This window comes from Topomyia yanbarensis, chromosome 2 (assembly GCF_030247195.1).
Source record: "Topomyia yanbarensis strain Yona2022 chromosome 2, ASM3024719v1, whole genome shotgun sequence".
Lineage (NCBI taxonomy): Eukaryota > Metazoa > Arthropoda > Insecta > Diptera > Culicidae > Topomyia > Topomyia yanbarensis.
The window spans coordinates 116,957,796-116,979,752 of record NC_080671.1 but is presented as its reverse complement, the minus strand read 5'-3'; the positions used below and the strand labels follow the sequence as shown (position 1 = coordinate 116,979,752).

General features: G+C 39.3%; 2 protein-coding genes across 6 annotated transcripts in view; one reads left to right on the top strand and one right to left on the bottom strand.

Moving 5' to 3' along the window:
* LOC131679293 (MLX-interacting protein) overlaps window positions 1-21,957 on the top strand; it is a 178,574-nt gene that overhangs the window by 90,060 nt on the left and 66,557 nt on the right. The window lies entirely within an intron of this gene.
* LOC131679294 (gustatory receptor 68a-like) overlaps window positions 1-21,957 on the bottom strand; it is a 75,412-nt gene that overhangs the window by 30,029 nt on the left and 23,426 nt on the right. The window contains exon 1 of one of the 2 annotated variants that reach the window (XM_058959998.1): window positions 5,781-6,007. The exons of the other annotated variant lie outside the window; for it this stretch is intronic. Within the exon in view, the coding sequence (XP_058815981.1) occupies window positions 5,781-6,005 (225 nt within the window). The 5' untranslated portion in view covers window positions 6,006-6,007. Of the gene's footprint in view, window positions 1-5,780; window positions 6,008-21,957 lie in introns of those variants that run through there. 2 annotated transcript variants of the gene reach the window in all.

Sequence of the window (21,957 nt, the reverse complement as noted above, 5' to 3'; positions counted from 1 at the left end):
CAGTAGGTGATGAAAATTTATGGTTGACGCCTTTTTGATACCAGAAAACAGTAAAAACGATGACCAATATTGGTCATCAATATGTGTGTCATATGAAAGGTGATGGAAATTTTTAAAACCAAGAGGGCAACTTCCGTTCACCATGAAACAATGAAATGTGTTATCAATATGGGTATCATATGAAAAGTGGTAATCAGTATGTGATCGAAATTGATGATTGCCGCTATTTTGATGGTGGTGCCTTCGGTTACCACAAAACAGTAATGGTTTCAGCGTAAAAAAATAGTTTTTTGTCAATTTTTTTGGAAAGTTGGTTGAAGCGAATTGATCGAAACTTTTGTACATTAAACAACATCATTTCAATAACATCCTGTAATTTTTTCAGGCAATAATATTTAAAAGTGACTCGGTGACGAAGCTTTTTGTGGAACGTCTCTGGAAAAACACGATATGCGGTGTTAACTGCCATTCAAAACCTACTTGACCGATTCATTTCAAACTTTGCATACACATTCTATGTTAAAAATACCCAACCCCTACGTTGAGTTTTTGAGATAATTTTTCAATCAAGGGTTTTTTTTGCTAATAAAATGGCGGAATTGCTATGTTTCAAGAGAAATTTCGCCGTTTTAGTAGTAGAAAGCCCCCTTAGTTGAAAAACTATCCCGAAACCTCAACGTAAGAATTAGGTATTTTTAACATAGAATGTGTATTAGGGTGGGGCAAAATGATCGTTTTTTCAGCACAGCACTTTTTTGGTTCCATTTGGGGTCCCAAACAACTGTGCAAAATTTGGGGTCGATTTGATTTGACCCGGCGTAGCGCATTGCGTTTGAAATTTGTATGGAAATTAGTATGGGAAAACGCACTTTTTTGCATTTTCGATTTTACAGTCTACAATTCTTCCTGCCGTATACCAGCAATTACATAGAAGTGTAGTCCAGGATATGCTGAACAACTTTGCCGAAGGATGCATGGTGCTGGAATGTCTCTACAACAAGTTATAGCTGTTCAAACTTCGATAGATCGAATTAATTGTCAAAAATATTTTTTTGCCAACACTGCGGATGTACCAATGATATTTTTTATAGCATACCAAAATAACATCATATACTTTAGATTTACCGCATTGGTATGTTTGGATGAATTATTCATAAGCCTTAGCTCAATTTCATGGGCATAGGTAGTTTAGCAATAGGGCGTAGTGGGGGGAGAGGGGGGAGACTTTTAAATATGGAAATTTGAACTGAAAAAACTGAAATATTTTCGAGTTGGAATGTTCAGATGAATTATTTTACAACATTTACACAATCCACAAGAGCCCCAGTTCAATAGCAATTTTTACTTTAGGTGATCGAACAACATCGAAAAGAGCATCCTATCAAATCATAGTGCATATTAAACTGAAATATAATCAATGCATTCCTCTGACATATCAACTCGACATCAGTTGATTCAGTCTGCAACTTTACTTCCATTGATATAAAGTCAATGCAGAGGAATACAGTATGTTTCGTTTCATCGTTACTATTATGCATAGGACATTGTGCAAATGTTTTAAAATAATTCATCTGAACATTTCAACTCGACAAGATTACAGTCATTTCAGTTAGAATTTATATATGTTGAAGCCTCCCCCTCCCTCTCCCCTCACTACGCCCTATTGCGAAACTACCTAGGCCTATGAAATTGGGCTAAGGCTTTTGAATAGTTTCATCCAAACATATCAATGTGGTAAATCTAAAGTATGATATGTTATTTTGGTATACTATATGAAATATCATTGGTACACCCGCAGTGTTGGCAAAGAAAATGATTTTTGGCAATTAATTCGATCTATCGAACTTTGAACAGCTATAACTTGTTGTGGAGACACTCTAGCACCATGCATCCTTCGGCAAAGTTGTTCAGCATATCCTGGACTACACTTCTAACTATTTGTTGATATACGGCAGGATGAATTGTAGTCTGTAAAATTGATAATGCAAAAAAGTAGGTTTTCCCATACTAATTTCCATACAAATTTCAAATGCAATGCGCTACGCCGGGTCAAATCCAATCGACCCCAAATTTTGCACAGTTGTTTAGGACCCCAAATGGAACCAAAAAAGTGCTGTGCTCGGTTGATTAGGTTATAATTACGTTTTTCCATATAACAATGCCCCACCCTAATGTGTATGCAAAGTTTGAAATAAAAAAAAGAAACAGTGAAAATTCACCTTTATTGGAAACACTGAGAAAAGATATGTCCTAAAGCAGAAATCAAACCTGCGATCTCCCAGTCTCCAGTTGGGTGCGTTAACCACTCCGCCATCGAGGAACTGTGATGATGCCATCACATGTTCCCAACAGTTTCGTGATCATCGCTGCAGCCTCCAATACAGTAATGTTTCGATTATATCACGGTCGTTCTGTATTTTAGCGTGATATATTTGAAGCGTGATATATTTAAAACAAAACAAAAAAATACATTTAAGCATTAACCCATGTATTTCTATAAACAAAAAGTCATAAAAGTTAAAGTTAATCAAAAAGAATTAATCATAGTAGGGTAATGAGCCTATTTTTGCCATGATTCTTATAGGTTCTATTATTACCTATTTGAAGCCGTTAGTAAGAGCAGCGCCTGCCATCTTTGTTCAATGCATTGGGTCAAATGGTATGGCATCAGCGAATAATTTTTTATCACGCAACTTTTTTATCACGCATGTTAAAGTTTTTGGCAAATATCTTGACTATTAAAATGAATATATTCGAAGAGACTTCATTCCTCGTTGTATCAACATTCAAAAAAAAAAAAAAAATAGTCGCATCTCCAATTCTTGATGTTGTCCTTCTAAAAGAAAAGAATTCACATCAATTCAAGAGAAAATGCAATTCTCGGCATACCTATCTTGCGTATTTTGCTTTTCTCATTATTTTGTTAGATTTTTCAGCGGATAACTATCAATTAAGCGAATAAAAAAGAAGTCGCTCTTTTATCCGGTACACCAGGCACCCGCTTTAGAACAAGGCAAATGAGTTAGGAAGAATTTAAAACAAAAATTGGAATCGATCAAAAGATATTTCGACAATCCTAGTGATTACAACAACGTTTTTGGTAAAACATGATTTCGAGATTATTCACGTTTAAAGTTTTGCGCCACGTACTCCGCCCACGTAAAGGAATAAGACGAGCAGTGCTATAACTTTGCTTTTACTGCTTAAACCTCTATAAAAATTTAAGATACTTTCTTAAGAATTTATAATTTAGGATAAAAGAATAAAAAGTTTGACTTTTTGATCGACCTCATCATTTATAAACCCTTAACGAAATAGTCCGAAACCCAATAATAGGCTCATTACCCTACATGTAAATAAGCAAATCAATTCTAAAAAAAATCCTGAAAGTGCTAGAACACAACACGTGGTTTAATTGGATCAAAACGTAGTGTGCCTTGCCTGTTTTTCAAAAAGCGTGATATAATCGAGACAAAACCGTGATATAATCGAGGGTGATATAAACGAGTATTGATATAAACGCATAGTGATATAATCGAAACATTACTGTACCTCCTAATTAACCCATCGACCCCAAATGTCTCCTATAAGCAGATCGTCACCTCTCCCTCTCATCAATCGGGGCAAATCTCTCTCGTTATCTATCTTTAGGTGCAGTGGACTGCGCTCAAGGCTTGAGATATTTATTATCACTGTTTGCCCCCTTTCTTAACTCAGTCGCCGCCAGACTTTTGGCAGTGAAAGAGCTATAGAGGGGCATGTTAATGTCTGCCCTCAAAGCCTATCGGCAGATGCTAACGACAAATCCAGCCGTTGATGGAATTTATATATTCCTTGTTTGGACGTGAGTCTTTGTTTTTTCCTTTTTCATGGATTTTTTACGAACGTGTCCACTGGAAAATAGACAGAGAAAGAATGAACGGTGAGAATGAAGAAAAGGTGAAAATTCACCTTTATTGGAAACACTGAGAAAAGATATGTCCTCAAGCAGGAATCGAACCTCCCCGTTTTTAGTTGGGTGCGTTAACCACTCCGCCATGATGGCATCATAACAGTTCCTCGATGGCGGAGTGGTTAACGCACCCAACTAAAGAACGAGAGGTTCGATTCCTGCTTGAGGACATATCTTTTCTCAGTGTTTCCAATAAAGGTGAATTTTCACCGTTTTGTTCATTCTCACCGTTTATTCTTTCTCTGTCTGTTTTCCAGTGGACAGGTTCGTAGAAAATCGGTCAAGTAGTTTTTGAATGGCAGTTAACACCGCTAATCGTGTTTTTTTTTCAGACACTTTCCACAAAAAGCTTCCCCACCGAATCGCTTGTAGATATTTTTGCATGAAAAAATTACAGAATGTTATTGAAATGATGTAGTATATTGTACAAAAGTTTTGATCAATTCGCTTCTGAAAAAATTGCAAAAAAAACTGATTTTTTTAACGCTGAAACCCTTACCTACCCCCCCCCCCTTTAAAAAGACCATGTATATAATCCGTTTCAAATATCACAGCCATGAAAACATGGATCTACCGGACCATGGTGTTGGAGTTTTCAAGGGTTGATCCCGTTACAAACACTATCAAAATACCATATAGTGGGGGTGAATCTGGACCATGAACATGGAGGTATTATGGGCTGTTCGTTTGCTAGGGATCTTAGATTTCAAAATGGGCTCAATGGACAATTTCCATTTCCTACTGACCAGGTCCTTTCAAAAGATTTCGAATTTCGGCTGTCTACCTGAATATCATTTGACTGCTTTTCACTGGGTCAATTGAAATCTGTATCTTTTGAGCTGACGGAATCAAACGGAGGTTGAATATTCTCTAAGACTCATTTGAAAACAACGGTGAATGAAGAGCCATGAACTAAACATCAGTTCAAAAGCAATGAATATGCATGTTGCATTGCCAACTGATTGGCGGCGTTCATTCAGTTTCGTTTGAATGAACTGAAATTTTATTGCAATGGAGATAGTTTTCGGAACATTTGGAATTTCGTTTCGACAAAAACAATTAATTCGTGAAATTACGAACCGAAAAATCAATGTCCTGAATTCCTTTGCAAATATCTATTTTATTTTTCTCCAAGCTTTCTAAAAAAATATCTCAAAATTTTAAGGTAATTGGATGAAAATCAATTTTAAACATGTTGTTGAAACAAGTGTTGTCGAGGATATATGTTGAATACATTTCTAACAAAAATTTTAATTATTTCGAAATTTAAAATGGCGATATCTCCATAACCACGAAATACTCGGCCGATTGTAGTAGTTTTGAAGTCATTGGAAAGACTAATGACTGTGTTAAACTATTGAGTAATTGGTTTCAATCCAAATGACGTGGGACTGTTACAAGCGGTTAGTTTTTAATTTTTTAATTTTTTTAATTTAAGTAATTATGTACTAGCAAAGTGAAGCTATTTTTGGGATACTGTATTGATTTATGGGGAAATAACTCAATTGGTGACAGATTAATTCGCACCAAACTTGTCGTTTCTGGAAAGTCCAGAAACTCAGCTCAGAACTATAATATTCAAGGTAGTCAAACTAATGCCTAGTCAATCTGGAAAGCCTTCCAAACTTCAGGGAAGTTCCTTCAAAATCGGTAAAATTCAAGACCGTGGAAAATACGATTGTTTTCAAACCATATTTTTAAATAAATGTTGCATTCTGCAAACATACAAAATAATAGATTGTTTCATGTTCTACCTCTTTCGAACCCCTAGGTTCCATTTATATCCATTTATGTTCCCTATGTTACATGCCCCTATTAGCAAACTTACCTTCCTACTGATGTCATTCGCTAGAGCCATCGTAACGCATACTTTAATTATGAGTGGCCACAGCCAAATGGCGTAACTTGCGGATTCCAGTACGACGGTTTCGGGTTGAAATTTACCCGCAGAATCTATCGTCAGATGGAACAGCTGGAGTAACTGTACCGTTCCTTCGAATACCAACAGTAACAAACAGAACATTATTGGCAGAACAAATGCTTGCATCAACATTTGCATCAGGGATAACAAATCAAAATATATTTCTTCCATGAGCTGCATCTCGTTTGCCTTACCAGCTTCTCTGGTGGCACATTTGCCGACGAACACTATTTCCGCCCGTAGTATAATCAAAAAGGTGTTAAACTGTATGATGTATGCATCGGTTATGACAGCGATTATCGCAAACATCAAATCTATTCCCGCACCGATCCAAGCGTTCAAAAAATATGGAATCAACATTTGGAAGCTGCACACAAACAGGATATTGTACAACACACTAACTACAAGGCACGATTCTATCAGCAAACATGTTTTTGAGTATTTTGGGCCACCGTAGATGGATTTGATTTTGCCCCGAACACTAACTAACGTGTTCAGAAATGTCAGCATACTTTTAGACTTCAAGCAGCCATTCAACACCATTACGTAACTCCAGCAGAAACATAGTTGACTGTCCAGAATGAGCAACCAACCCAGAACTTGCCCATTCATCACAATTCTTTTCGATATAGTTTCAACGGAATACCACAAATAGAGAGCATTTAGTGCTAGCAGACTTAAAGTGTTACTCAAAACGATAAAAACACGATTTTTCGCGCACCGAAATCTACCGGAAACATTATCATACGACACCAAAGTATGGGCGAAACATTTGGTCATTGGCAGGATAACTTTCAAAGGGTCCTTCTCCAGCATGTTTACACAACGACAGTGGTACAATTCCGGACGTTGTCGTTTGTCGTATAATTATACTGTGACACGTGCTCGAATGCTACTGTATCTGGTTTTACAATCTCTAAGGGGGAGCTCTGTAATTTTTACTAACTTATTTTCAGAGTACAGTGAAGGATCTATTTATCGAACAGGTTGTTGTGAATGCAATTTCGTATGACAATGTTAAAGTATCAGCTTTGCGTAAACATATATCTCGTTAACTAGTATATTTCGCAGGAAAAGTAAATGAAATTTGTTGAATATATACATGAAATTGAAATAGAAAATTAAACTTCCAATCACTACGAATGGTTAAAGGTTTATTAGTGGAAAGCACTAATGCCATCTGGATATATCCTATTTCAACATGGAACAACTTCGCCATTTTCCAGTTGATTTTAAAAGGTTACCACAATTCTGAAACATCATTTAGTGCCATTTTAGCTTTGAGTCGATTTACACCAAAAGAACGCGCTGAAATCGTAGCGCTTTACATTTTAGTGGCAAGAATGATGCAGAGCCTGATTTTTGGAACAAAGACGAATCTCACTTCACCGTTTCCGACGGAGTAAATAAACAAAATTGTCGAATTTGGGGCACACAGAACCCACACGTTATACATCAAACACCAATGCACGACTAGAAAGTAACTGTTTGGGCCGGAGTGTGCTCCAAAACAATCATCGGTCCTTATTTTTTCAAAGAGAGAACGACCATCGACGGCGCACGCTACCGTTAGATTTTTGCGCACTTTTTCTGTCCCCAAATGCAGAAAAAAGGTCTGAAAAACTAATATTTTCAACAAGACGGAGCACCTTGCCACACCGCAGCCGCTACAATCAAGTTTTTGTAGAGCAAATTTCCAGGACGCGTTGTCTCAAAAATGGTGATTTGGAATGGCCTCCTCGTTCTCCGGATTTAACGGTACCAGACTTTTTTCTGTGGGGTTACTTGAAAAGTAAAGTTTATTCTTGTAAACCTAAGAGCCGCCTTGACGAACTCAAAGCTAATATACGAGCTGAAATTTCTGCGATTAAGCCCAAAATTCTGTCCAATGCCATGTAAAATGGCCGCAAAAGAGCTGCTTTTTGTGTATCAAATGGGAGTCATAATCGACTTTGAAATCTAAACCTCGCTTATAATAAACGACAGAAAAAATTGCGGAGTTGTTCAATGTTGAAAAAGCATGTATCCAGCTGGCGCACCCTGTACCTCCAAATTTGGTTGCATCTTTTTAACATGTGAGTTCTAAAAATGCAGTAAATATTAGCAAAACTGCTTTAAAGTCTATCGTTTTCATGCGTCAAGGTTTGTTGCCATGCTAAGTTTATTCAAAACTTTCAACGAGCGTCTGATGTTCAAACCGAAGGAAGGAAATGACGGTAGAAGTGAAGCGATGGACCCCAAAATGGCAAAGAAGGTGGAAGCAGAAATAAAGTTCCGGCCAACCTTGTCGCTTCGGGATGGTTAGTCAATCTGTGTTGCTCAAAATAAAATCGAAATTTGTCATGTCAATTTTCGGATGTGTTATTAAAACCACTCATGGAACAATAATATGTTGGAATTATTCCTTAAAACTTTCGAGAGGAAAGATATTTTCATTGATTTTTTTGGTTTCTCTTGCAGAGGTTTCAACGTTTCGGTCATTCGCTACTTTTTTCAGGTTAGAAATAAATGTAACCCTATGTGCGAGGATTGGGAATCGAAGCCAGATGAGCTGCGTACAAGCAATCCACTTACCAACTGCACTATGCCCTCCCCGAGCGAAAAGTTTTGCCGTTGAAGTAATCAGTAAATAGAAGTCGTTCGGTAGATACGATTTACACAGTATTAACAAATTATTTGAGCAAAACAAACAGGCAATACTCAACAATGAAGGGCATGGTACAATCTAGGTCCTTGGTGTGCTTGTGTCTAGGAATGGGGCTTATCTCACAGTCTTCATATGTCTGTCCCTAATTTGATCCGATTCTTAGCGCCAGCATTTGTGTTGTAGGCAATAATCAGCTGCGAAGTATGTCAAAATAGATGGTCAAGTCCCGAAACAAAAAGTACGACCACAATGCTACATTAAATTATTTTCCATATTAGCACAAAATGTGCATGTCGCTGTGTTAAGTCCGGTGATTGTCACTGAAGATATGAAAATGCCATTAATATTAATATATTTTTGTTACAACGCTGACAATATTCCTGCGGTACAGTGAGTTGAATATTGTTTGGTGAACGGCTCCTTCTAAACTTATTTAAAATTGACAACTAACACTGAGGCAATTTCACTATACTTTGCTTTGTGGGAACTAATTGAGCATATACTAAAATTAGAGTTTTGAACGAGAAGCGAAACTTAATACGAACGCGGTTAAAAATAATGGTAGTACGACAGGTACCCATACTTGGAGCAGTAGAGAAACGAATAAATCATTAGTGCACAGATCGAGTTATCGACTCATATAGAGCGAATGCTAGATCTGGCAAAACAATCGGGTTGTATCATGCTTTTGATACATAGGTATAAGCCGTTTTCGGATGCATTCCTATTGATTGTGCTTTTCGGATGCATTCCTATTGATTACCTTTTTACTGATTTTCACCTCCTGATTGATCTAACGTCATCTGAAAACCACCTCCCCTAACACAGTATTATAAAAATGTGGATCTGGCAATGAACAGGTATTGAATTTTACATAGATCTCATCTTCCATTAAAATACATCGTTTCAGCTCTCTGACTACCCGTATGCTATCTTCCGATAGAACACTTTACGACACGGTTGGTAGTTCTTGTTTGTTTTTGTTCTTACGAGCCACCAATGTATATTCGTTTGCTTCTTTAGTGGTGTTGCGGGTTGTTGATTTGGAGGCACTAGGTGCCATCGTTGTTGCTGCGCTGTTAGTACTGAGAGTTGCTTTCGAGCTACAAAATACTTCAGTTATTGATTGACCGTTTAATAGTGTTTTAGCAGGGTACGTCGAAAGCGGTTTATTGGTATTGATTATAGTAGGCTGTTGCAGATATCTTAGCGACTTCGGCGCATGGCTTTCCGGCTATGATGTGCCGCCTGGTTACAGATATAGCACTTAACCTTCTTTAGGTGTTGGGGTCAATATGACCCCAAATGAACTTTCAAAATGCGATAACTTTTTAAGTTTTGCACCTAGAAGTTTAGAATCTCTTGACTTTTTCTCTTTCATGGAGAGCAACGATTTTCAATAGAGTTCAAAATATTCGCTCATTCCTGAAGGGCTGTACAAAAAAATTACGAATAATAAGATGTTAGCGGGTCATATTAACCCCGATTTCGAACTCAGTTTTAAAACACATTTTTAACCAAATCTATATGGTCTGGTACTTAAATTGTTTGTTAAAGTTTCAATTTTCAGTTTCTGGTAAATATTACCGTTGGTCAGTGGGAATCGGTGCCGAATGGAGGCATGTTTGGCATCCATAGATGTATGCAGAACCGTCATTATAAATCACAGGTTTATTGACAGAATACTAATAATAAACACAAACAAAACAAAAATGAGAATGTATATATTCAATTTGTACATGATACGACCGATCTTGTATGTCCCGGATTACGATTCCGATACCGATTCCGGGGGTACAGTAGTATACATGACCCCATTCGGCACCGATTTGCACAAACCAATAAGGTGAAAACGGTAATATTTACCAGAAACTGAAAATTTACACTCTAACAAACAATTTAAGTACCAATTCATATAGATTTGGTTGAAAATGTGTCTTGTGTGAGTTCGAAAAAACCAAGGCAGGTGCACAGTGTTATTTGTTTATAGTTAATGTCGTTCATTCATATATGCATCAGTTATTTTTTTTTTTATTCATTTCGTTTATTTGATAGGCACAAATGCGTTAGCTTGGCGGTGCCAAATGCTTATGTTTTTACATTTTGGATATCTTAAAACTAGGAGGTTACAATGTTGAAATATTTTTTTTACAAAGGAAAAAAAAGTTTACAGCTATCTTAAGACTAGAAATAAGATTCAATATACAAGAGAGGGCTAAAAGAAAAATATTTATGACAAACTTCACAGAAATCTTAAAACTAGGGATTCAATTCTATTTACAAGATGGAGGACAAGAGTTTCAATAAAGAGTAAAAATTATAGCTATCTTAAAACTAGGAATACAGAATACTAATTTGAATTTTTTAACTAAAAACTTATGCTTGGTCAAGATATTCAGAGGGTGGCTTATTTCCGCATCAGTGTAGCAGCAGTTGTATCAAGGACAGGGGAGAGACAGGGAAAGAAGAGCAAAACTTGCAACTTTCGCTCGAACGGGGGGGAAGGGGGATCAGCGAAACAAATTTGCGCCTCAGTCTAGTAAGTCGTCGAGTACCGGATTGGCGGATGGTATTCTTCGGACCCGCGGGGAATCCTTCAAAACTCATCGGACCTCGAGTCGCTCTCGCTTCAGTTTCCTTCTATGCAGGCGTAGTGGTAAGGGCGATGGCGGTTACATAGTGGCACTCTGGAGCTGATCGGTTCCACAAGGCAGGAGGAAACTCTAAGAACGAGAAATAAAAGAGAGGGGCTAAATTGGGATATTTATCGTTTTTATGAAGGTATAAATAAGGGACATATAGGGGAAATCACGAGTTGCCAGCATATCTCGGACTGGTACATTGGGTGGTCTACCTCGGGCCCGAAGGGATTCCTTTAACTGAGACCTGGCGTCACAATACCCGGCGCATACCCAGACAACGTGTTCGATGTCGTGATAGCCCTCGTCACAAGCGCACAGACTACTCTCCGCAAGCCCAATACGCCGCAAATGCGCATCCATGGTGTAGTGATTGGACATAAGTCGGGACATTACACGAATAAAATCCCGACCCACATCCATCCCCCCGAACCAAGGCTTCGTTGATACCTTTGGGATAATCGAATGTAGCCATCGTCCAAGTTCCCCATTGCTCCACGAGGTTTGCCAACTGTTGAGCGTCCTCTGACGACAAATACTAAAAAATTCGTTGAAGCAGATTGGTCTTTCGTATATGTCACCATTTAATGCGCCCGCCTTTGCTAATGAGTCGGCCTTTTCATTGCCCGGGATAGAACAATGAGAGGGGACCCAAACAAAGGTAATCTGATAAGATTTTTCAGATAACGTACACAAGGACTCCTGTATCATCCCCAGAAAATACGGAAGTTGCTTTTTTGGCTTCACCGCACGAAGAGCCTCGATAGAGCTGAGGCTGTCCGAAACGATGAAGTAGTGATCTGTGGGCAGAGTGTCGATGATCCCAAGGGTGTACTGAATTGCAGCTAACTCTGCGACGTAAACTGAAGCGGGATCATTGAGCTTGAATGAAGCGGTGATAGTATTGTTGAAGATACCGAAGCCAGTGGACCCATCGAGATTTGATCCGTCAGTGTAAAACATTTTGTCGCAGTCGACTTCTCGGAATTTATTATAAAATATATTGGGGATCACCTGCGGGCGTATATGGTCCGGGATTCCACGAATCTCTTCCTTCATGGATGTGTCGAAGAATACAGTAGAATCAGAAGTATCTAGGAAACGGACACGGTTGGGATTGTACGAAGAAGGATTGATGTTCTGTGCCATGTAGTCGAAGTACAAGGACATAAAACGGGTTTGAGAATTAAGCTCGACGAGCCTCTCGAAGTATTGAATTACCAACGGGTTCAGAATGTCGCATCGGATGAGCAATCGATATGAGAGTTCCCAAAATCGATTTTTTAGCGGAAGAACGCCCGCCAGCACTTCGAGACTCATCGTATGGGTCGAGTGCATGCAACCCAAGGCAATGCGCAAGCAACGGTACTGGATTCTCTCCAGTTTGATGAAGTGTATGTTCGCAGCGGAGCGGAAACAGAAACACCCGTACTCCATCACCGACAATATCGTTGTTTGGTACAACCTGATCAGGTCTCCTGGGTGAGCACCCCACCATGTTCCAGTTATTGTTCGTAGAAAATTGATCCTTTGTTGGCATTTCTGTTTCAGATACCTAATGTGACATCCCCAGGTACCTTTAGAGTCGAACCAGACCCCGAGATATTTAAATGTGAAAACCTGGTTGATCGTTGCACCCATTAATAAAAGCTGGAGTTGCGCCGGCTCACGCTTCCTAGAAAAAACAACCAACTCAGTTTTCTCCGTGGAGAACTCAATACCCAGCTGAAGAGCCCAAGCAGACAAATTGTCCAAGGTATTTTGTAATGGTCCTTGCAAGTCGGCAGCTTTGGGCCCTGTAACAGAGACCACCCCGTCGTCTGCAAGTTGCCTTAGCGTGCATGAATTGGCAAGACAATCGTCAATGTCATTCACGTAGAAATTGTAGAGCAGGGGACTTAGACATGAGCCCTGGGGAAGACCCATGTAGCTAAATCGCGATGTTGTTAAATCGCCATGCGAAAAGTGCATGTGCTTTTCAGACAACAGGTTTAGCAAAAAGTTATTTAAAATTGGCGAAAGACCATGCTGGTGCAGCTTCTCTGACAGAATGTTGATAGAAACTGAGTCAAAAGCCCCCTTAATATCCAAGAAGACTGATGCCATCTGCTCTTTGTTAGCATAGGCCATTTGGATTTCTGTAGAAAGCAACGCAAGGCAATCGTTCGTCCCTTTGCCTTTGCGGAAGCCAAATTGTGTATCTGACAGTAAGCCATTTGCTTCAACCCAATTGTCGAGGCGAAACAAGATCATTTTCTCGAATAACTTCCGAATACAGGACAGCATTGCAATCGGCCGATACGAGTTGTGGTCGGAGGCTGGTTTTCCTGGTTTTTGGATGGCGATGACCTTCACTTGTCTCCATTCATAAGGGACAATGTTACCCTCAAGAAACTTGTTAAATAAATTCAACAAGCGCCTTTTTGCAGTGTCAGGCAGATTCTTCAGCAAGTTGAATTTAATTCTGTCTAACCCTGGGGCGTTATTGTTGCACGATAAGAGAGCAAGTGAGAACTCCACCATCGAAAACGGTGTTTCGTTCGCGGTATCGTGAGGAGACGCGGCGCGGCACGTTTTCTGTACCGGGACAGAGTCCGGACAGATCTTCTTGGCGAAAGCGAATATCCAACGGTTTGAATATTCCACGTTCTCGTTGGTACTATTACGGTTACGCATACGTCGAGCCGTACCCCAAAGAGTGCTCATCGTTGTTTCTCTCGTTAACCCGTCGACGAACCGGCGCCAATAACTGCGTTTTTTGGCTTTCATTAGACTCTTCATTCGCCTTTCTAACGACGCGTACTGTTGATAGCTAGCGGGTAACCCGTCTTCCCGGAAGGCCTTATATGCAGTGGACTTTTCCGCGTACAGCTCTGAGCACTCTTTATCCCACCACAGGGTGGGAGACCGTCCATGGGTATTCGCGCTGGGTACTGGTTTAGTCTGAGCTTGATTCGCACTGTCGAGAATCAAGCCAGCCAAAAACCTGTACTCTTCCTCCGGAGGAAGTTCTTGAGTGGATTCGATTTTAACGGATATCGCGGTCGCGTAACTCTTCCAATCAATGTTCCGTGTGAGGTCATATGAGACATTGATTGTTTCCGATGGTCTTGAACCGTTAGCAATTGAAATCACGATAGGCAAATGATCGCTGCCGTGGGGATCAGGGATCACCTTCCACATGCAATCTAACTGTAGCGATGTCGAGCAAAGCGACAAATCCAACGCGCTTGCGCGTGCTGATGGTGTAGGAATCCGCGTCATTTCTCCCGTGTTTAAGATGGTCATGTTGAAATTATCGCAAAGATCTTGGATTAATGTTGATCTATTATCATCATGAAGACAGCCCCATACCGTACCGTGCGAGTTAAAGTCTCCCAGAACTAGCCGCGGTGCCGGTAAGGATTCCGTGATATTACAAAGCGTTCGGTGCCCTACCGAGGCTCTAGGAGGAATGTAGATGGAAGCAATGCAAAGGTCTTTACCTTTGATTAAAACTTGACAAGCGACAATTTCAATGCCTGGTGTCGAAGGGAGGTTAATTCGGTTGAAAGAATAGCACTTTTTGATCCCCAAAAGTACTCCTCCATAGGGGTTTTCTCGATCCAGACGAATTATATTAAAGTCGTGGAAGTTGAGATTTATATCGGAAGTTAACCAAGTTTCACATAATGCGAAAGCATCACATTTTAAACTATTTAGTAAAAATTTAAAGGAATCGATTTTCGGGAGGATACTTCTGCTGTTCCACTGTAGAACAGTGATCGAATCGGTGACCTCGTTCGATGACTTAGCCATCGAAGGATACGATCGCTGCAAGGAGGGGCCATTTAGTAGTCAATTGCTTCAAAAATGTTTGCACTATAGGGAGAAAACGTATCAGAAGGCTTTTAAGAGGATCAGTAACATTGAAAGCTGTGAAAATTAAGTCCACTATGTCAGAAAATTTCATTAGTCCGCTACTGGACTGAGTATCTGTTTGAAAAAAGGGGACACTTGGGGTTTTTGGTGTCCCTGGAAGTGGTGGGTACTCCTTGTTAGAATTAATATTTCCAAGTCCTGGAGCAAATTGCTTCGGCTTTTGAGCATCACTTCCGTTGGATTTATTGGTTGTAGATGGCGCACTCTGAGTGGACGACACCTTGGCACCCTTACGAGGCAATGTAGGGGAGGCTGGATTTCTCCTCTTCCTGGATTCTCCTGGGTTAACCAAAGATGTTCCCTCTCGTGGGTCGTCAGATTCTTGCTCAACGTTAGCCAAACCAGCATAGGGATTTTCGGACAGGACAGATGGCGAAGCATTCTTTAGCATTTCTGCATAAGAACGCCTTGAGCGTTCCTTAAGGGAGCGCTTAATTTTATCCCCGCGCTGCTTGTACGCAGGACATGATTTAAGAGCATGTGAAGGGCCCCCGCAGCAAATACACTTTTCAGTTTCTTTGTCGCAAGAGTCATCCTCATGCTCTCCTTCGCATTTGCCGCATCGTTTCTTATTTCCACAATATGTGGCTGTGTGGCCCAACTGCTTGCAATTGCTGCAGTTCATGACCCGCGGTACGAACAGGCGAACTGGTAGGCGAACCTTGTCAAGGAGGATGTAGTTGGGAAGAGAGGACCCGGCGAATGTCACCCGAATCGAGCCTGATAGAGAGTAGGTAGTCTTACCTCCCTCGGTGTTTGCGGTATACAATTGTTTGCATTCTAAGATCTTAATCTGTTCAAGAGAGGGGTCCTTAAAGCAGCCAACCCCGTGCTCCAACAGTTCTTCGCATTTCAGGCCCGGTTCGGACACTACCCCATCGATTTCACAGGCCACACAAGGCACGTACGCTTTAAATTCCCGCGTAAAGCGCTCACAGCAAGCAATCGCGTTTGCCTGGCCGAGATCACTCACTAGAACACGTATCTTGTTTGCCCGAACACGTGTTATCTGAGTTACGGCCGGGTAATTAGCAGTCAGATCTCGAGAAAGTTTTAATATATTAACCGGTTTCTCTCCGGTCCGAAAATATACCACCCATGGCCCAGAGGAACCTTCTGGGTACTGCTTTATACGGGGAGCAATGCGAGTATTAGGGGGATCAGGGACTTCCATGATTACATCAGATGGTATTTCGCCCTCGGCCATTTAAGCACGAGGGCAGAGCGTTATATAAACGGAAATGTGTCTTATTATTTGATTACAAGGTAGAGTAAAAGTAGGGAAAAGGAAAGAAAGCAAACGAGGAAAAAAAATAAAGCAAAACTTATCTGCAAACAACGTCGATTGTTCCGCACCAGCGAAAACAATGTACTGGATTTACTGCCGGCACCAGCAGAATGGCAGCTATCGAACGAACAAAGGATGACCTTGAATCACTGAATTTACACACCGAACACCACTGTGAAATATAACGATCCGTTCCGTTCAAAGGTTGGGAGACGTATCGATATGCATCAGTTATGACGGCAACTATTATATCTATTCCCGAATTAGTCCAATCTACCGAAAAGTAGGAAATATGGTGTAGAACTCCACACAAACAGGATGTTCTACAATACATTTGATTTGATGCACGATGCTATCAGTAACAGTGTGTCTCGGTATTTCGGTAGTAAATTAAAAAAAATTTCAACATGGTTTCAATTGCAAACATCCATTCCGCACCATCACATAACACTAGCAAAAAACATAGTTATATTAATGTTTTCCGCTGGGACTGTCAATGAAAACGTTTTTCCAAGTATTGCTCATAACTTATTCGGATTCACTTCTCCGCATTTCGACATGAATCTTTTAATATGAGCTGAGCTTGATCTTAGTTTGAACATTTGTCGTATTCGACGCCGTGTTGAATGTTGTTCTTCGCAGTGAAATTTGCGGTCTGGGCTAAAATTCTATACGTTAGCAGTACATTATAAGGGTTGTGGTACCGGTAATGCCGGTACCGAAAATCCTGGGAATACCGACCGATTTTTAGTACCGTAATACCGGTACTGAACAAAAGCCAGTACCGGTATTTTCGGTACTATACAATTTTTATGACAAATATGTTAACTCTGCATGGGGATCTGTTCAAAATAACTTAATAATTTTGATCAAAATTTCATGAACATTATTCATTATTTTTGGCCGCCGTATTGGATCCGATATTAATTTTTTTTTAAATCTCATCTCAAATTTGTGTTCAGCGACCCCAAATATCCTAATTTTCAAAAATTCTTGATATTAATAAATATTTCACATGTTTAGTCCGCCGTATTGGATCCGTCATTTTGACTTTGTCAAATTTGACCTCAAATTCATGTTCAGCGATCCCAGAAACTCATACATACAAAGTTCCATTTTGAATTTTCCAAATCTAATCTTAAATTCGTGTTTAGTGACCTTAGAAACCTATAAATTCTCTGATTCTTACACAAATAGGCAAGCTAAAATTGTGCCTCCAAGAAGCATCGCTTCTAAGACCCAATGAAATTCAAAACCTCTTTTTTGTCATTTTCTCAGTGAGAGAATCGTGAGACTAAAACGCCTGATCACTTTGACACGCGTTTTCTCGACACAAGATTTTTCGAATTTGCGGGCATTCTCGTTTCCAATCAGCTTCACCTCAATGAAGACAACAAACTGCGGCGCTGTAACCTACAAAATCGTAATATTTTTTAACGACTTTTTACAAACGACTAAAGTGAAAAAAATCATGCGAAGAAATTATGCTTTATCTTCAAGTGGCTGCCATTTTATTTCTATAGCAATTTTTTTCATGTTTTTGGGTTGGGGCGCCTCTATGGAATGTAATCTTCAAGATTGTTATGGTTTTCTGCTGGTAGACGACGAATTGATACCTGTTTCGTGCCCGCAGATCCGGTCGGTTCTCAGAACACCTTTTGTTGGAGTCGCCATTTTGGACGCCATTTTCAGCACCTTACACTCGAAAATTTTGATTTTATAGATGAAACCTTAATAAACATTTTGCAGAATGTGCACATGTCCAAGTCATCTTGCATCTTCAAAAAATTATCAAACAGGTACTAATTGCACAATTACATAAGAGGACTTGACTTTAAAGGCCAATCGAATTTTTAGAAACTTTTTTAGAACTTGGAAATACCTCTTTCTACCGCAAAATCGAATCAATTTGCGCTCTTCAGCAATGATGATCCTTTCACCTTTACAGATATATGCAGACTTTAAGATGCACAAGATGATACTGGCATTTTTATTGAATTTATTGTGTCTATTACAGATTTTACATATATGTTCACACACCAACTTAAAAAATTCTTATGTGTAAACTATAAACAGCCGATCAAGTTCACATTGAGTATAAAGTTTATGAAGCCAATCACTTTTCGATTGAGCGTTGCTTCCAAAAATGTCAATTTTTGCTTATGCTATAGCGGAGCGATTTATATTTGCTATTCTGCAATATGAGAAGGTAAACTGAAAGCTAACACGGATTGTAAGAAATTACTCTTGTAATTAATGCAATAGAGTTCCATGTTGACCTCCAATCTGGACCAAATAATCTGCGTTGTATTTAGATTCCACGAAAGAAGTTCTTTCTGTTTTCCTTTTTTCGGGAAGATATTTTCCGTATTGCACTTTAAATGGTTTGAAATAGTGGGCAGTAATATACCGCACTTCTATTTTGTTTTGTTGTTATTGAAACTATCCTTGGCTGTGCGGTTCCAACAGAATCCAGTCAGGTTTATTGCAATAACTTCAGTTCCCAGTCCCAATTACTAGGTTTACTTATTTTTGAGAGCAAATTTTGTATAAACCAAATGTTATAGGTATTTAAAATCGTAGTTATTCATAAACAGCATTAGTATGAATTATAAATTATATTAAATTAAATTAAAAGACCAAATTATAGAACTCTTGGTCTATGGAATGGAGATAAACTATAATATACTCCAATAGACTTCCTTGAAATCGACGATAGTGTCTTTTATTTTTGTACCTCCTCTTATATTGCAATAGATTCAAATGTTTCGTATATCACATTTCACAACATTCAAATGTAAATGGCCATAGTTTCATTCTGGATCAAGATAGGAAAACTAGAGTTGGGGGTATTTTGTCCTCCACATCACCTGGCAGAAACATACCTATGTGAAATTGAATAGCAATGGTTTCATCTTGGGCAGAGAATCAGAAGGCAAGTCTCTTCCTAAATGTCTCAACGATCAAGTCAATTAAACTTTTTGGTCAATTTTTTGAATACTCACCCTCCGACTGACGTCATTCGCTAAAGCCATCGTTAGGCACACTTTAATTACGAGTGGCCATAGCCAAACAGCGTAACCGGCGGCATCCAGTATAACGGTTTCCAATCGCATTTTTCCTGCCAAATCAATGGTCAACCGATACAGCTGAAACAACTGTACGGTGCCCTCGAAGAACAACAACAGCAAACAGAATATTATCGGGAGACCAAACGCTTGAATTAACATGTGCATCAAGGATATCAATTCAAAATATATCAATGCCAGTAGCCGCATCTCATTCACCTGACCAGCTGTTCTAGCGGCGCATTGATTGATGAATATTATTTCCTCTCGCAGTACCAAAAGAAACGCGTTAAACTGTATCATATACGCATCGGTTATGAGGGCGACTATAGCAAATATTATATCATTTCCCGAATCTGTCCAATCTTGGGAAAAACTTGGAAACAGTTTGGCACTGCCCACAAACAGCATGTTATATAAAACACTCGCTATGATGCATGATACGATTAGCAAGAACGTCTTTCGGTATTTCGGACCACCGTACGTAGCTTTTATTTTTCGCCTAACAGTGACAAATGAATTCAAAAATTTCAAGATGATTTTCGATTTCAAACATCCGTTTAGTACCATCACATAACACCAGCAAATACACAGTTGACTGTCCATTGCGAGCAGCCATCCTAGAACTTGTCCATTCCATTTAAGTCTCTTCGACGTTGTATTTGCGAGATACCAGTAGGATAACACATTCATCGCTGAGATACACAAAATGTTACTTAAAAGGACGATAAACCATTTACTCGCACACTTAAATCTACCGGAAGCATCGTCAAACGACACTAAAGTATGGGCAAAAAACTTGTTCACTAGCAGGATGACTTTCAAAGGATCCTTCTCCATTCTGTTTACAAAACGACAGTGTGATACATTTCGCTGTAAGCCCTTCAGGTTCAATTTGCTGGTACGTACCTATTTTCGGGGCTGTTTTGTTGTTATATAATTATCCTGTGACGTGTGCTCGATTGTTGTTGTATCTAATTGTACCATCGCAAGCCGCTTTTTGAATTATTCGGAAATAGAACAGCGGCACTATTTAACTAATAGAGCGTGTAATTCATATACAGTTCAAGGAAAATGTAGGTTTTCACGAGGCACGTATTTGCTTGAAATGATGAAATTTACAATCCTTACAAGCAATTATACTACATAGTTCTGATTATATTTTTCTTGCGGGACATAACGCAAGACTATGGGTTTGCGCTTGTTTAGTCCTGTCGCTAAGTTAGTGGCGGATGTTGATGAGACGAAGTTGAAATAACAGTTCCATAATTAGGTATTTTAATTATTTTATTATTTTATTGTATGGTGAAGGTTAACAAAAATTTAACCAATCTAGACATAACCGTTCCATGTTTTATGGGCTTCATTATACACACCTTATCACTGACGTTGCTTGCCAGCCACATGGCAACGCATATCTTCGACAAAAGCGGACCAATCCAGATTATATAACTTGTGGACTCTTGTAGAGCACCTGCCGAAAACACACCGCCGGACATTAAGCAAAAGAACTGATATATCTGTGTTGTTCCCTCAATGAATGTCAAAAGCGCGCAAAACATGATCGGTAACGCGAATGACTTCACCAGCAACTTCATAATCAGTAACACATCAAAATATACCTCAATTAGAACTAGCGTTGTTCTACGGCGAATATATTGGGTTAAATTCACTATAGTAATATTAAGATAGTTCAGTTCTTGGCGAATCACCAACAGAATAATGTTGAATTGTATCAAATACATGTCGCTGATGAATTGTAACAAGCCGAATGCTAAATCTACTCCCATACTTATCTTAAAATCAACAAATTTTCGTATTGTCCAACTAACTGATACTATGAAGACAAAATTGTACAACGCACTCAAGATTATCCACGATTTAAGAATCCACAGAATCTTTGTGTAGTTCGTGACCTCAAACGTCGTTCCGATTCGTCGTCGAACTTTTAACAACAAGTTCAGTAGCTTCGACATGTCCTTCGATTTCGTCAATCCATGATAAATCATCAGATAGCACCAACAAAAACAAAGTTGACTATCCATAATCGTTAAGGAACTGAATACTTTCCCGTACACCTCTAATCTTATTTCGATAGTTGCCACCACATACCACAAGTACGCCAGATTCAGAGTCAGAAGAAAAATAACATTTCCCAATCCGATCGAATATCGTTTCTTCAAAGCACAATAACGACCAGAATCTTTATCAAATCGCACTAAAACATGGCCCAGATAATTGGTCACTGACAATATGAATTCCAAAGGGTCCTTACGATCCATCGTGAGTAATGTAAGGTACTTGTTGATGCTTGCTGCAATATTCAATAATGTAATGCTTTTCATATATGATGATAGTTCATCTGCTCTATCGTTTTGAGCACGGGTTCGTGATAACTCTGCATCCTAAGGTGCCATTAAATGTTTTTATGTTATTTAATACATTAGTCCTGGAGTCTTTTTTGATATTGCATGAACAACAATTGAGAAGCATACGCTTTCCACTCAACGACCGGCGTCGT